Source organism: Myotis myotis, unplaced genomic scaffold, assembly GCF_014108235.1.
Source record: "Myotis myotis isolate mMyoMyo1 unplaced genomic scaffold, mMyoMyo1.p scaffold_m19_p_7, whole genome shotgun sequence".
Classification (NCBI taxonomy): Eukaryota; Metazoa; Chordata; class Mammalia; order Chiroptera; family Vespertilionidae; genus Myotis; species Myotis myotis.
This window is the reverse complement of record NW_023416379.1, coordinates 37,321,416-37,337,453: the sequence shown is the minus strand read 5'-3', so window position 1 is coordinate 37,337,453 and position 16,038 is coordinate 37,321,416. Positions and strand designations below refer to the sequence as shown.

General features: G+C 43.6%; 1 protein-coding gene across 1 annotated transcript; it reads left to right on the top strand.

The window, feature by feature from the left end:
* Nucleotides 1–773: 773 nt before the first annotated feature.
* Nucleotides 774–3,260, top strand: GPR6 (G protein-coupled receptor 6). Its single transcript, XM_036317661.1, has 2 exons — nt 774–1,025; nt 1,649–3,260. The coding sequence occupies exon 2, from the start codon at nt 1,668–1,670 to the stop codon at nt 2,760–2,762; it is 1,095 nt and encodes a 364-aa protein (XP_036173554.1). The 5' UTR covers nt 774–1,025; nt 1,649–1,667; the 3' UTR covers nt 2,763–3,260.
* Nucleotides 3,261–16,038: the final 12,778 nt, after the last annotated feature.

Here is a 16,038-nt window from a genome sequence, read left to right as displayed (position 1 = left end):
CACGATTTTTGTCCTGCAATTTGTTTTATAGAGTACTGATTAATAGGGCAAAGTCTTTTGCCAGGAAAGTAAATCACATTTTTCTGTTTTCTTATATTCTAACAAGACATAAACCTGGTCTTTAATTAAAGAGCACTATCAGCTTCCGAAATTGGGAAACACTGGGCTGAGAAGATCATGGTGAAACCTACTGTGTGGAGCTCAAGAGATAGTGGGAGAGAGAGAAAGGAATGGAAGGGGAAAGAGAGGAACCGACCAGATAACCTTTAAAAGAAGAGACTGTTTTCCTCACATGTCCCATCTTCTCTCGGTTCCCCACAGCTCTGAATATGTCCTCTGACTCTACTCGACACACTGTTCTGCAGATATCCTTTAAAAAAGAAAGCTGACCGCTTGGCACACACACCACCCAATTCATTCCTTTCCCCAAAGAAGTATTTTTTTCAAGGTAGCAACTCTGCCTTCAGACCTTCCTGCCCCAATGTCCCCCTTCTCCAGGGCTTCTTATTCGCCTGGCCCCCTTGGTGACCTTTGCTGCCCGGCCAATGCAACTCCTGTGTCACCCCTTCCCTCCCACCTCACCCTCTCTCCCAGCCTCAAAGTCTTCTTCACCCCTTTCTATTTCTCCTTCTTTCCCGCCCCCAATCTCATTCCTGGAGGTTCTGGACTAGAGGCAGCCAGCCGCTCCTGCATTCCCTCCCTCCTTGAAACCTCTGAGTCGTCCTCGTTTGGGGAGACCAGGAAGGGGTGGTGATGGGCGGTGAGGAAAGCGAATGCGGAGCGAGGAGCCTGACGTCACCGCACCCTGCCTGTCAATCTCCAACGGGGCGCGCAGCTCGTAACCGCCTGTTCTGCCACTGACTGTGTCCCTCGCTCTCCCTGGCTTCCGCGCAACCACTGGAGACCAGCGCTCCTCTCTGGCCGCTTCGCAGGCATCAGGCATCGACTCTGTCCGCTCGGGGACGCAGCCTGGCGCCCCACCACAGCGCTCATGATCATAGACTTTCTGAAGCCCTGATTCCCAGGTGAGCAGCCCGGTCTCCCTAGAGGAACTTGGAGGGTGTGGGGAGGGGAAGGAGTGAAGGATAGCCGGGGAATGAGTCCCTCCTAATACGGAGAAATGAAGCCAAACTTGACCCTACCCCCTACCCCTACATAGACACCCCAACTTCTCTTCCCCCAAGCCTCTTTTCCAGGGGTCTCTGTAGCTTCCAGGACCGCGGGGCTCTGCATGCAGAAACTTAGCTTTCAGCACCGCGGACAGCGACCCTGCCTCCCAGCTTAAGCTAACACCCGGAACCCGCTGACCCAGAGCCCGGGTGGGACTAGCCCAGGCCCCACACCCTTAGCTCCGTGCATACGGATACGTGTGCAGATGCAGTCACCCTTACGGGATTAATCTGTGTGCATGTGAGTGCCTGTTATCCGTGTGTGTATCTAAGCAAGAACTCAGATATCTGTGAGAGCGCCCGTGTACGTTCCTCTCACCCATTCAATAGGTATTTGTTTGTGGCTCTCAACCTGTGCTTCCTCGCTCTGCTATGGGAACCGGGATGGGGTGGGCAATATGAGCGGGGCACCTGCGCCCGGGGAAGTTCCCTGGGAGCTTGAACCGCACACCTGATGCTCACTGTCCCTCTCCACACAGGGTGCAGTGTCCAGCCGCAATGAACGCGAGCGCCTCTTCGCTCAACGAGTCCCAGGTAGTGGCAGTGGCGGCCGAGGGAGCGGCGGCGGCTGTGGCCACGGCGGCAGGAGCGCCGGACAGCGGGGACTGGGGGCAGCCGGCAGCGGCAGCTGCACTGGGAGGCGGGGGCGTGGCTAACGGGTCGCTGGAGCTGTCTTCGCAGATGTCCGCGGGATCGCCTGGGCTGCCGCTGTCGTCGGTGAACCCATGGGATGTGTTGCTGTGCGTGTCGGGGACGGTGATTGCAGGAGAAAATGCGCTGGTAGTGGCGCTCATCGCGTCCTCCCCGGCGCTGCGCACGCCCATGTTTGTGCTGGTGGGCAGCTTGGCCACCGCCGACCTGCTGGCCGGCTGCGGACTCATCCTGCACTTCGTGTTCCAGTACGTGGTGCCCTCGGAGACGGTGAGCCTGCTCACAGTGGGCTTCCTCGTGTCCTCCTTTGCTGCCTCGGTCAGTAGCCTGCTGGCCATAACCGTGGACCGCTACCTGTCCCTCTACAACGCGCTCACCTACTACTCGCGGCGGACCCTGTTCGGCGTGCACCTTCTGCTCGCCGTCACCTGGACCGTCTCCCTAGGCCTCGGGCTGCTGCCAGTGCTCGGCTGGAACTGCCTAGCAGAGCGTGCCACCTGTAGCGTGGTGAGCCCTCTGACGCGCAGCCACGTGGCGCTGCTCTCCGCGACCTTCTTTGCCGTCTTCGGCATCATGTTGCACCTGTACGTGCGCATCTGCCAGGTGGTCTGGCGCCACGCACACCAGATCGCCCTGCAGCAGCACTGCCTGGCGCCACCCCACCTGGCCGCCACCAGAAAGGGCGTGGGCACGCTGGCCGTGGTGCTGGGTACTTTCGGCCTCAGCTGGCTTCCCTTTGCCATATACTGCGTGGTGGGCAGCCGCGAGGACCCGGCTGTCTACACCTACGCCACTCTGCTGCCCGCCACCTACAACTCCATGATCAATCCTATCATCTATGCCTTCCGCAACCAGGAGATCCAGCGTGCCTTGTGGCTCCTGTTCTGTGGCTGTTTCCAGTCCAAAGTGCCCTTCCGCTCCAGGTCTCCCAGTGAGGTCTGAAGGCCCCCTCTGTCCTCTCACCAACACCACACCCCCAACAAGCCAGCCTCTGGTGAGCTTCTCGGTGCCTGCTGATGAACTCTGAGATCCCAATATTGTGACCCTGACTTTGGAAAGAAAGAAAAAGAGAATGAACATACACACAACAAACTCACGAGGATAAAGAAGTTTGGTGGCACTTTACATATACAGTGTATACATGTGTACATATATATACAAGTTATTTGTATCTTCTGGAGGTGTTCAGGATGTGGACTTTTCTGGCCTGTGTAAAAACTAACAAGGATGTGGTTGTATACTCAAACTGTACATCACATTTGTCAAGTGAACACATTCCAATACTGCTTAATTATAGCACTTCATTTTAGCTGCTGAGCTGCCAAAACAGTGTTGCCATTTACAAGGGCAGGGGAAGGAAGGTAAAAGGTGTATTTTTGTTGTATGTGATAATATTTTGCTGCCTATGCATCAGTAAATTACACCATATTTTGTACACAAATAAACACATTACAAAAATGTAATTTTGGGCATGTGACTGACTATAGAACTACATCTGCCAGGTGATCTACTGTCTGAGTGTTGAAGTAGTAATACATTTACTTTAAAAGTTTATTACGTACCATCTCTCTCCTGTGAAAATCTCAATGTAAAAAATCATATGTATTTGCACACCGTTCATAAATTGTCACTGAAATACCTAATTCAGATAGTGGTGGGACGAAGGGGGTAATATATTCATGTAACAGTATTCACAGGACACTAAAAGATTATTGGTGTTATCAATGCAGATTAATCCACTCTCTTAATTACTGGGTTTGGAAGACAAGCTGCAGCAGTGGTCTGAAATCATTCCTTCTTCCTACCCATGTGCACTTGTGAATCCTAAAGCCACAACTTTTAGTTGTAGTTTTTCCAGTCTGGAAAGAATTTTAAATGTAGAAAATTTATATTGACTAAGTATATTGTTGTTGGCCAGGTCTTGTAGCAAAATGCACAGCCTTAAAAAATAAATTCTTCCAAGACAGGATTCTAAGGTATATTGTGTTCATGAGGCAAATGAAGGTATGTATGCCCAGGAGACCCTCTTGAGGCACTCTTATTTTCAGAACACAGGGCAGTAAGATCCTCAAAGACTAAACAACTCATTCCACCACGGGTGTGAGTTATAGTTGAATGGTTCCTCTCCTTCCCTTCTTACAGGATGGAGATAAGATATGTGTGATATGAGTACCCATGAAGAAATATGCACACAAGCACAATTGACTACTAGTCTTAGGCCTTAGAAAAATACACACAACACATTTCTTCATACAGTCACAAATATGTATTGAGTTCCTACTATCTACTAGACACAATCCAGGACCAGGAATACTCTGTGCTCATAGCGTTGCATTTCAGTGGCGGGCGGGGGGGGGGGGGGATGCCCTACAAGCGAGTAAATAAATATAAAAATATTTATTATAATGAATTGACTCATGCATTTATGAAGGCTGAGAAGTTCCAAAATCTGTAGTCGCAAATTGGAGATCCAGGAGAGCTGATGGTGTAGCTCTAGTTTGCGTTCAAAGGTCTAAGAACCAGGGGTTCAAGACTCAAGAAGAGCTGATGTTTCCATTTGAGACCAAAGGTAGGAAAAAAAACCCAATGTTTCAGTTCAAGCCATTGAGACAACAGGAGTTCTGTCTTACTCAGCCCTTTTGTTTTCTGTTATGCTCTTTACTAGATCAGATGAGTCCCACCTACGTTAGATAAGGTAATCTGCTTTACTTAGTCTGCTGAGTCAAATGTTAATCCCATCTAGAAGCTCCCTCACAGAAGCAGCAGAACAAGATTTGACCAAAAGTCTGCGTACTGTGTGGCCCAGTGAAGTTGACACATAAAATGAACTAGCCCGTGCGGCTCAGTTGGTTGGTTTTTGCCTTGTGCACTAACAGATTCCCAAGTTGGATTCCTGGTCAGGGCACATGCCTGGGTTGTGGACTCGATCCCCAGTGGGGGGCGTGCAGGAGGCCCCCAATCAGTTTCCCTCTCGCCTCTCCCTCTCCCCTCCTCTCTCCCTAAAAATCAATTTTAAAAATCTTTTTAAAACATTAACCATCACATCAAGAAAGCACAATGAGCCCTGGTTGGGTGGCTCAGTTGCCTGGAGCATCACCCCATTCACCAAAATGGTTGCAGGTTTGATTCCCCGTCAGGGCACATACCTAGGTTGCAGGTTAGACCCCCAGTTGGATGTGCAAGGAACCAGTCAATTGATGTTTCTCACATATGGATGTTCCTTTTCTTTCTTCCTTCCTTCCTCCCTCCCTCCCTCCTCCCTCCCTCCCTTCCTTTTTCTCTCTCTCTCTCTCTCTCTCTCTCTCTCTCTCTCTCCCCTTTCTTCTCTCTAAAAATCGATAAACATATCCTTGGGTGAGGATTTAAAAAAAAAAAAAGCGTACAGTGATCCAAAATAAAGGAGAAGTGTTTAAGGAGGGATTAGACAACTGGGTTAAATGCTGCTGAGAGAATAAGAACTTTCTCCTTTGAGAATGAAAAACAATGACTACAGATTTTTATTTTATTTTTCCCATCACCATTTGTCCCCTCTATGCCCTCTTCTAATTCCACCCATTCCCCTCCCCTCCCCTCCCACAATCACCACACTGTTGTCCATGTTCATGAATTCTCTCTTTTTTTCCCCTTTTTTGATCAATCCTTTCTCCTCCCAACCCCCGCCCAATCCTGCTCCACCCCACCACACCCCACCTTCTCCACTCCTTAGCTATTTGCCTGCTCTCTAACTATGAGTCTGTTCTGATTTTGCTTGGTAGTTCAGTTTATGAGTGAAATCATATGGTACTTGTCTTTCTTGGACTGGCTTATTTCACTTGGCATAATGTTCTCCTGTCCATCCATGCTATCACAAGGGTAAAATTTTCTTCCTTTTTACAGCAGAGTAGTATTCCATTGTGTAACTGTACCTCAGCTTTTTTATCCATTCAGCTACTGATGGACACTTGGGCTGCTTTCAGATCTTGGCTATTGTAAATAATGCTGCAATCAACATAGGGGTACATATATTCTTTCTAATTAGTATTTCTTGTTTCTTCAGATACATTCCCAGAAGTGGAATTGCTGGATCATAAGGCAGTTACATTTTTAATTTTTTGAGGTCATTCCATACTGCTTTCCACAGTGACTGCACAAATCTGTATTCCCACCAATGAGGGTTCCTTTTTCTCCACACCCTTACCAACACTTTTTGTTTGTTGATTTATTAATAATAGCCATTCTGAGAGGTGTGAGATGGTATCTCATTGTGGTTTTAATTTGCATTTCTCTGATTAGTGAAGTTGAGCATCTTTTCATATGTCTATTGGCCATCTGTATGTCCTCTTTGGAGAAGTGTCTATTCAGGTCTTTTGCCCATTTTTTAACTGGGTTGTTTGGGGTTTTTTGGTTTTGTGTGTGTGTGTTGTCTTATAAGTGCTTTATAAATTTTGGATATAAACCTCTTATCACTGTATCATTGGCAAATATGTTCTCCCATTCAGTGGGTCGTCTTTTCACTTTGTTGATGGTTTCCTTTGCTATACAAAAACTTTTAGCTTAATGTAATCCGATTTGTTTATTTTTCGTCTGTTTCCCTTGCCTGTGGAGATATATCAGAAAATATTGTTATGAGAAATGTCCAAGATTTTACTGCCTATGTTTTCTTCTAGGATTTTTATGGTTTTGACTCTAACACTTAAGTCCTTAATTCACTTTGGGTTTATTCTTGTGTGTGATGTAACAAGGTGGTCTAGTTTCATTTTTTTTTTTTTTTGCATGTACCTGTCCAATTTTCCCAATACCATTTATTGAATAGACTATCTTTAGTCCATTGTTTGCTCTTTTCTCCGTTGTCAAATATTAATTGACTACAAAGGTGTGGATTTATTTCTAGGCTCTCTACTCTGTTCCATTGATCGATATGTCTGTTTTTATGCCAGTACCATGCTGTTTTGATTACTATGACCTTAGGCTACAGATTGTTAAATATACATGCCATTGGTGAACTTGACAAGAGAAACTTCAGGAAAGTGAGGGAAAGAAAAGCTTGACTATAGAAGATACTAGAGAAAATGAATTAGCAATGTAGTCTCCAACATCTTTCAACAGAGCTGTGACCTTTTAATATTATAAACACACTAAGTTTTATAAACATATATTTTTATAGTGTCTATAAATTTAGAGCCAGGAAGATCAGCATTATTGCTCATTCATCAAACTAACATTTTCTAAATAAGTAACCTTCATAGACTATTCAGCATCATCAGACACTTCTCAGGCTCTATTAGTATCCAGAATGATTCAAGCAGACTAGTAACAAAAGCTCTGGCTACAGATTTTTCCAAACATGTGGCAGGTGGGAAACAACATAATTTCAGAGATGGAACAAAAAAGACAATATTGCTATACATTTCATAATTATAAAGAAAAATTTCTTGCAATCAGTAAATTAAAAAATTCAACACTAGATTAATAAGACAGAGACCATGGATCTGACTTCAATCCACTTGGTATTAATATTCAATGTCAGCCCTAGTCGTATTCAAAATGTTTGAGAGAACCAAGAACAAGAAGATACTAAACAATCAGGTTGTTAAAATCTCTGACTTACACAATTGGCCAGGCTGTATAATGTCGGTAGGCTTGATATAACCAACTTGATGATGTAAGGATATAAAACTGTGCATAGATCTTGACACATGTCTATGGAGAAATGTCACATATTCATTTGACCCATCAAATATTAAGAATCTCTTATTTCAAGACCCTATTTTAGTTGCTGGAAGCATACAATCTTTGAGAAAGGCGAATGTCCAACAGCTTACCCACTTTGCTATCTAATGGGCATCCCAAGTGTAACATATTTAAAATTGGGCCATTTATTTTTACCCCAAAACTTGGCTTTTATCCCTTCATTAACATCTAAGTTAATGGCAATGTCATTTTTCTGTGGTTCAGGCCAGAAACCTTGCAATCATACTAACCATTCTCTTTCTCACATACCTCCCATCAAAATCATCAGCAAAATCCATTGCCTTTACTTTCAAAATAGACCCAGAGTCCAGCCATTTCTCACCATCTCCATCACTATCATCACCTTTTGCCTGAATTACTGTAGTAGCCTTCCCTCTGGTCTCCTGGCTTTAGTTCTTGTGCCTGTCAGTCTATTGTCTATGCAGCTTACCCCCACCAATAGTTGCTCCCTTCACTACCCTTCAGATCTAGGCACAAACAGTGCAGTCTGTCTCAAAAGGACAGACTTGGGCCCTACAGATCTTATATTATTCTATGATTGTGCTGAAGTTAAAAGCAAATTTTGCTACAGATAAATCCTAATGGAAGTAATTCATTCACAGATAATGGAACAATCAATGGCATTCAATACATTTTTAGTACCTGTGCGTCCTAACACATATTTTATAATTAAAGCACAGTAGAAAATTTAGACATAGTAAAGGTAAAAAAGATTTTTGGAAGAAAAAAAAAAGACAGACTTAGGGGAGAGGTATTTATCCTCTAGAAATAGGCCTTGAGTAAGAATTTCTGAGGGATCCCAGAGTCCTCGGTACCTGGTGCCTGGTCTAGAAGTGAGGACATAGACTCTTCACCCAAGAGTAGGAGCACAGCTGGAAGAGGCCCAGGTAGGCCTCGCTTGGCCCACGGTATTAGTTTCCTCCTGCATCCAGGGAGAGCCTTGGAAAGCCAAGAGGAAAAAAGTGTTAAGAAGGAAGTGACCAAGTGTGTAAAGGCTGCCCAGAGGTCAAGTCAAAGAGGTTTTGGAAAGTGTTAGATTTAGGAACATGGTGGTCAGTGGAGACCTAAGTGGGAGCTGCCTCAAAAAAAAAAAGCAGGATAAAAGCTATGTGGCAGTGGATTGAGGAGAAAATGGAAATTTTCCAATCTCTCGCCCCACACACACTCAATAAATATAACTTTAAATGGAAGGAGAGAGATAGAGCAGAGCTTAAGGGAAATACAGGATCACAAGACAGGCTTAATTTTGTTTTGTTTTTTAAGGATGGGCAAGAATTGAATATATTATTAGACTGAGGAACATGTACCATATAATTGGAAAAGTGAAAGACAGAAAAAGTTACCTGAGCCCTAGCTGGTTTGGCTCAGCGGTCGAACAATCCTTTCACAGGGGTCGCCTAAGACCATCGGAAAACACATATATAATTACGTATTGTTTTGTTTAATCATTATGCTTTAATTATGTTCAATTTGTAACAATGAAATTGGGGGTCACCACAGCATGAGGAACTGTATTAAAGGGTCGCGGCATTAGGAAGGTTGAGAACCACTGGGATAGAGCATCGGCTTGCGGACTGAAGGGTCCTGGGTTTGATTCCGGTCAAGGGCACCTGCCTGGGTTGTGGGCTCAATCCCCAGTTGGGGGCATGCAGGAGGCAGCCGATCAATGATTCTCTCTCATCATTGTTGTTTCTATATCTCTCTCCCTCTCCTTTCCTCTCTAAAATCAATAAAAATATTTTTAAAAAGAAAGAAAAATTGCCTGACAGAGTGAGGCTTCACTGGATGAGAACAGGGTCCAGGGCACAGAGTTAGGGGGAGAGAGGGACTGAGACAGGAGGAGATGGAGACAGCTCCCCTGCTCTGCAAGGAAGCAAGGTGGGAATGATTGGCACTGAGAGAGCTAAGTGTATAGGCGGTGGGAGGAAGTTCACAGAGTTCCTGCCTGACAACCTCAATTTATCTGAAGGAGGACTGCCAGTTAAGAAACTATTGCAAAAGTATCAAGAACATAAGTTGATGACATTGGGAACAAAGCTGTGAACTTGGGATAGTGTAATCATTTAATCTAAATTAAAGGTCAAACCATACCAAGCATTGCAAGAATATAGAGTGATTGGAATCCTCATACATTGATGGTAGGGATATAAAATGGTACAAACATTTTAGAAAATAGTTTGGTGGTTTCTTAAGCAGGTAAACACACTCCTACTACATTCCACTCCTAAATATTTACCCAAGAGAAATGAAAGCATTTGTCCATATTAAGCCTTGCACATGAATGTTCATAGCAGCTTTACTTGTAAACAGTCCCAAACTGGGAACAACTCAAATGTTCATCAGCAAGTGAATGAGTAAATGAATTGTGATACATACATACAATAGAATGCTACTCAGAAATTGGAAGGAATGAACTAGTAATATATGCAAACAACCTGGATGAATCTCCAAATAATTATGCCGCATGAAAGAAGCCAGGCAAAAAAGAATATATATTGTAAGATTTATTTATATAAGATTCTTGAAAATATAGAGTAGGGGTGGAAAAGAGAGAGAGAGGCAGGGATTATAAAGGGACACAAGGAAACTTTTTGGGGTGGTAAAGAAGCTCATTATCTTAATTGTGATGATTCGTGGATGCATTAATATGTCAAAACTCATTAAATTATATACTTTAAATATGTATAACTTATTATATGTCCATTATACCTCAATAAAGTTGTAGCAAATAAAGGTTAGAGAAAGAATTATAGTAAAATTACAGCTAATTACAAATAATACTACATGGAATTAAAATGCAAAGTTCCAATATGATATGGCTTATTAGTCAAAATAGGCTAAGTTATGCTTCAGTAACAAACAATCCTCCAAAATCATAGTGGCTTCACACAACAAAGATTTCTCACTTGTACAATGTTAACTGCACTTCCTGGGCAACTTCCCAAAGTAACTGTTCTCTCTACAGCAATATAGGCATCCACCTTCTCTATAACCACTGGGATAGGGACAGGAGCCCTGGTGAGTCTACCACCAGCAATGAAATGCTTCGGCCCACAAATGACACTTCCATTTCTAGCCCCAGGGGCAGAGGTAGTCGCACAGCCCCACCTAACAAAGGGGCGGGGAATGTCATATTCCTGAGTGCTCAGACAGAATGGTCAATCAGACATGGATGAATTTGAGGAGATTTTCTTTTACGACTCATGGCTTCGGGAACAAATACCTTGCCTTTGCCATCTCAAACTGAACATCCAGTTACAGACAGAGAAGAGATTCGCAAGATTCAAACTCAAGTGTTCAATTATTTAAGACTAGACAGAGGTTTGTGGTCTTTTAATAAAGCATGTTATGGGCTGTCACATTCGTTAGGCAGAACACAACATAACACAGTCAAGACTTGAGGTGAGCAGAAAGGAGGTACAGTTCCAGAAAGGAACGTGATTTTCCAACCTCAGTCAGACTTTGCCCCTGGTTGCACAAACCCTTCTCCACAGACAGATGAACAATCCCAAGCCCGTGTTGTTGGGTATGTTGTTGAAATTGTGTGGGAAACATTGAGGGAAAGAGTGCTAAGTGATCGTGGTCAGAGGATCCAGAAATATCTGAATTCTACCCGCAACCTTACTAAATCCCTTAAGGAAATAGTGAGGGACAACATCGAGTCAAAGTTAGCAGTTGTGGAAGGGAGGGAAGGAGAGTGGGCGTTTGCTGTGGCTTTGGCACATAACCAAAATGCACAGCATCCTTGGAAGCTGGGCTGTGTCAGATAAACTGTCCTTTTCCCTTAAGTCGGGCAGGTATGAAGAGCCTCGGTCCAAAGCTTGACTTGCTTTGCCCAATTAAAGCCCTCCATACTCAAACTCAGGTCTCAGATCTTGCCATTACTGGTTATAAAACAAGCCAAACCAACATCAGACCCGGGGAGAAGAGAATCAGAAGGAAAGAGAGACTCCCAGGGGCCAGTTAGCCCGAACCTGGTTGCCTCTTTGGATAACCAGGAGCTGGCCAGCCTCCAGCCAGGGAGCCATGCTGTCCCCTCCACTCAAGCCAGAAGGAAGGGAGTGTGTAGTTGGCCACTTAATCGATGGACCAGTTGGATCAGTGCTCCTGCATTTAAGGGTGGAGTGAGAAGGAAGATGGAGAGAGAGAACAGTATCTTACAGCATACAGTAACTTCTAACTTTTAAGAAACTGTGAGACCTTGAGAAAATTTTCACCTGTACAGTGGGGAATCATAGTAGTAACTACCTTCCAGGTTGAAAGGAAGGGAGGAAAAGGACCTACAGTCACTGAGAGAATTCTCTGAGTACAGTTACTTGTCAGTTGGGCTCATGTTGTTTTGGGGGAAAAGGGTCTATGTAATACAGGCCCTTTGAGTATGCAAGTAACAGCCATGTCCTAGAAGCCTGTGTGTGACAGATTAAGTCACAGTGTAAGCAAATCCAAAATTAATCACAGTGCTTGTAGTGGAGTGTTAATGTAATATTCAGGCGAGTCTTGTACTACAAGAATAATTGCCCCTGAGATGTTTTTATTACTATTATTAATGGGAACATGCAGCCAATAATCATGAGACAGCATTCTTTCTTTCACTGGAAGTGTGTTAAATTTCTGGTTTGCAAATATTTTACACAAAGGTGCTTATGACAATGATGGCAGAAGGTAAAGACGGTTAAATAATTATGTTTCATAACATGTTGATAAATCACATTTCCACCACTGCAAATGCACATCCACTTTATTACTGAAATGGCTGACGACAGATAACATTATCTTCTGTTGCTGAGTCATTTAAACAGTGTGTGACAGGTGCCACTGAACTGGCTGGTACCAAAACAGCAGAACTGTCCACACCATGTGGTGTGCACGTGAAAACCAACCTGCATGGGCTTTGCAAACTGCACTTAACTCCAGGAGCCTGTGACCACCTGTGATTCCCTTCCTCTCCACATGGAAGCCCCCTCTTTGTCCAGGGAGCTGGGGGTTTGGTTGGTTGCAGCATCCGAGAAGGTCAGGACTGGAAGGGACCTTAGAGGCCTTCTTGTCCAACCTGCTTTAGTTTAAGACAGTAATATTGGGCCTCAGAGAAAGTGGACCACTTACCCAAGACTGCACACCTTGTACATGAGGAAGACAGAGTTGGAGCTCAGCTGATCCGGGGCTCCTGGTTTTTCTTCCCTATCGCATGAGGTGTTCAGTGTACTGTCAGCCATACAGACTCAGGTCCGCTCTTACCTGTCCTCACAGCCTCTCTCTGCCCCTCCCTCTGTTCTCAGAGATGTGTCCCCTTACATCCTAGGAAAGTAGCGGGGCCAGGACTCCACACCAACCCCAGTGCCTGGACTGAGCTCTGAGCATTGTTAGGAGGGGGCTGGGCAGGCTTGACCTTTGTCAAGAAGGGTGTTGATGCAGCTGTTTGCAAAGCCTGACATTCTCTTCAGACTTCAAACCCAGGGCTCGGTGTGATGGTCCCACCACTCCAGAGTCTGGCCCTTTGGAGTTTAGACCCCAGGCACTGCTTATCATTCTGTCAAAGCTCAAAGTTTGGTTGTTTTTCCCTCCAACCCCCCATCAGAGCCCATGGGACAGAATGATGCCACCCAGAAAGTAGAGTCTGGTTGCAGCTTCCAGCTCCATTGTTGTGAATGACAATCTTGGGCTAAAGATAAATAATTGTTCAATTATATTACCCAAGGAATGTGAATTAAAACAACAACATGCCTAATTTTCATCTAGCAAGTCAGGTAATTTTTTAAATGAAAGCATCAAATACTGACAAAATAATAAATCATAATGTCTTGTTCGATTTAAAATATTCATAGAACTAAAATCTAAAATAATAACATTTATTGTCTAAGAGTGGAAATATATGAATTAGGGAAAAAACCTGTATGATAGAGAAAATTAGCAAAGTTTTGGCGCTATTTAGGAGATTCTAACAGTACTGTATTGGTTTCCTAAGGCTCCCCTAACAAATTAGGTGGCTTAAAACAACAGAAATGTATTCTCTCATGACTCTGGAGGCCAAAAGTCTGAAATGAAGTTCTCTGCAGGGCCAAACTCCCTTTGAAATCTCTAAGGGAGAATCCTGCCTTGCCTCTTCCAGCTCCTGCTGGCCCCAGGCATTCCTTGGCGTGTGGCAGCATCTCTTCAGTCTCTGCTTCCACATTCACATGGCCTTCTCCTCTCCCTGTCTTGCCCCCTGTATTTTATGACTTTTGTCACTGGATTAGGGGCCCAGCCAGGTGACTCAAGATGATTTTATCTACTGAGGTCCTTAATTACATCAACAAAGACCCTTTTTCTAAATAAAGTCATGTTTAAGTTCATTCAAAATTTATGGTTGTTCTTGGTGGGAAGATTGGTTTATTACAGCCAGTCCATCACAGTCAGGAGTTCCTAATATGTTTTTAATGCATATCATTTTGTTTGACTATATCCCTGCAGAATGTATGTTTTCTATACATATATTTTAAGTTTGCATTAAGGGCGTGTGTTCTGTGAGATCACACTGTGTTTCTTTTCTCCCAGCACCAGACTCAAGATATCTGTGTGGCTATGTGAATTCTAAATTTGGTTATCACTTCTGAATCTCACAGTGTGTTTCCACCACAGTCCAGTCTTGTAGTCATGACACCCAGATTGCTTCCAACTTCCTAGCACCACAGTTAGTATTGAAATGAACACTCCCAGGTATGTTCCCTTATTGACTAGTCTGAGAATTTTCTTGAACTATATATACCCAGGAGCAAAATTATTGTGTCATTTAACCAAGATTGTGTGACTCAAACAATTGCTAAATCTGACAAGGTAGTCCCAAATTGCTCTCCAAAATGGCTTTATCTCTGCATTAGTTGCCTGCCATCATGGAAGTATATTTGGAATTTTCCATAGAGCAGAATGGAGACAGCAATGATACCAATCATTGTGGTCTCATCCCTACACTCTCTTCTTGCTCTGGCCTCCTTAGTTTTACCACATGAACTTATCCCCACAGGCCACAGCTGATGGGACAAAGGTGAACTTTTAGATGCTGAGCCAATTAGATACTTTCCACCAAAAATTTGAAATAAGTATCCTAGCTGGTTTGGCTCAGTCGGTATGTCATTGGCCTGTGGACTGAAGAGAACAGGGTTCAACTGCAGTCAAAGGCATGGTTGCAGGCTCAATCCCCAGCCTTGGTTGGGGCTTGTGTTGGAGGCAACCAATTGATGTGTCTCTCTCACACCAATCTCTCTCTCTCTCTCTCTCTCTCTCTCTCTCTCTCTCTCTCTCTCTTCCTTCCACTCTCTTTCAAAAAAAAAAAATCAATGGAAAAATATCCTCTCATGGTTCCTTCATTTCCATGGTGTCCTGCCCTCTCTTGCCCAGAAGTTGGGCACAGAACCCAAGCTGAGCCAACCAGATTCCCTCCCCCAAGATCTGAATCTTGAGTACATTGCCTCAAGGACCAAAGAAGACTATCTACCAAGGACAGTGTCCAAGAAAGAAAGACTATTTTCTGCTGCCTTGATGCCTAGAGCTGCCCTGATGCCTGTTCTTATCCCTCTCCTGGTTCTCTGTCTTCCTGTTCATTGTGTGAGCTCCTCATGATCCCTCCCATGCATTACCTTTGTGTTTAAGGTGGCTAACCTTCGTCTCTGTTGCTTACAACCAAAGAATCATGGTGCATCATCAGACCCTTATTTGAAGGTATTTTAAAGTTCAAAGCTATCGTTATTTCAGGCTTATGACAGTGTTATATTTAAAAAGAAAGATGCAAACTGTAGGCACATTGGTACATAGGTACATTTGATTGAAATAAAACAAATCTGTGCTTGCAGAGGGTAAAAGACTGCAAGAAAATACACCAAATTCTAAGAGGCTATGTTAAGATAGGTGAATGTTTGATTTTCTTTATCTTCTCTGTATTCCACATTTTTTATGATGTGTACATTACTTTATTAATAGAAATATATTTATAGTGAATAAGGTATAAAATGGGGATATATTATCTAGTATTAAAGACAATATGGTCCTATGACTTTCTTAAGAAAGTTACAAATGTACTTCTTGACTTCTTGTTCCAAATTTCTAGTTTAATTTCCTGCCAGGATTCTCAATACACAGTAAGTAGCAAGGTCAACTCTTAATCAAATCATCATAGTGAGAGCTGGCATGGCCTGGGCTCACAGCAATCATTTCTCTGTAAGAACCACCACACATTTTAGGACTAAGGATGAGTCACTCTAAAATATCCTTGCTGGTGGAGTTTTACAGAAAGTCATACAAGTAAATGATGGAAACCATACCACATGGAAGCCCATGAAACAGAAAGGCCAGCTTTTTCCATGGAGGTTCTAAAAGGCTTAAGAGGAACATTTCCTTCTTTTAGGTTAATAAATTCTAAATTAAGAATTCATTTGGAAATTGAAAAAGACAAGAAAGCTCATATTTCCATTATGTTAAGAATAAACAGGATGAGGAAGGTAAATCTGATCTGACTACC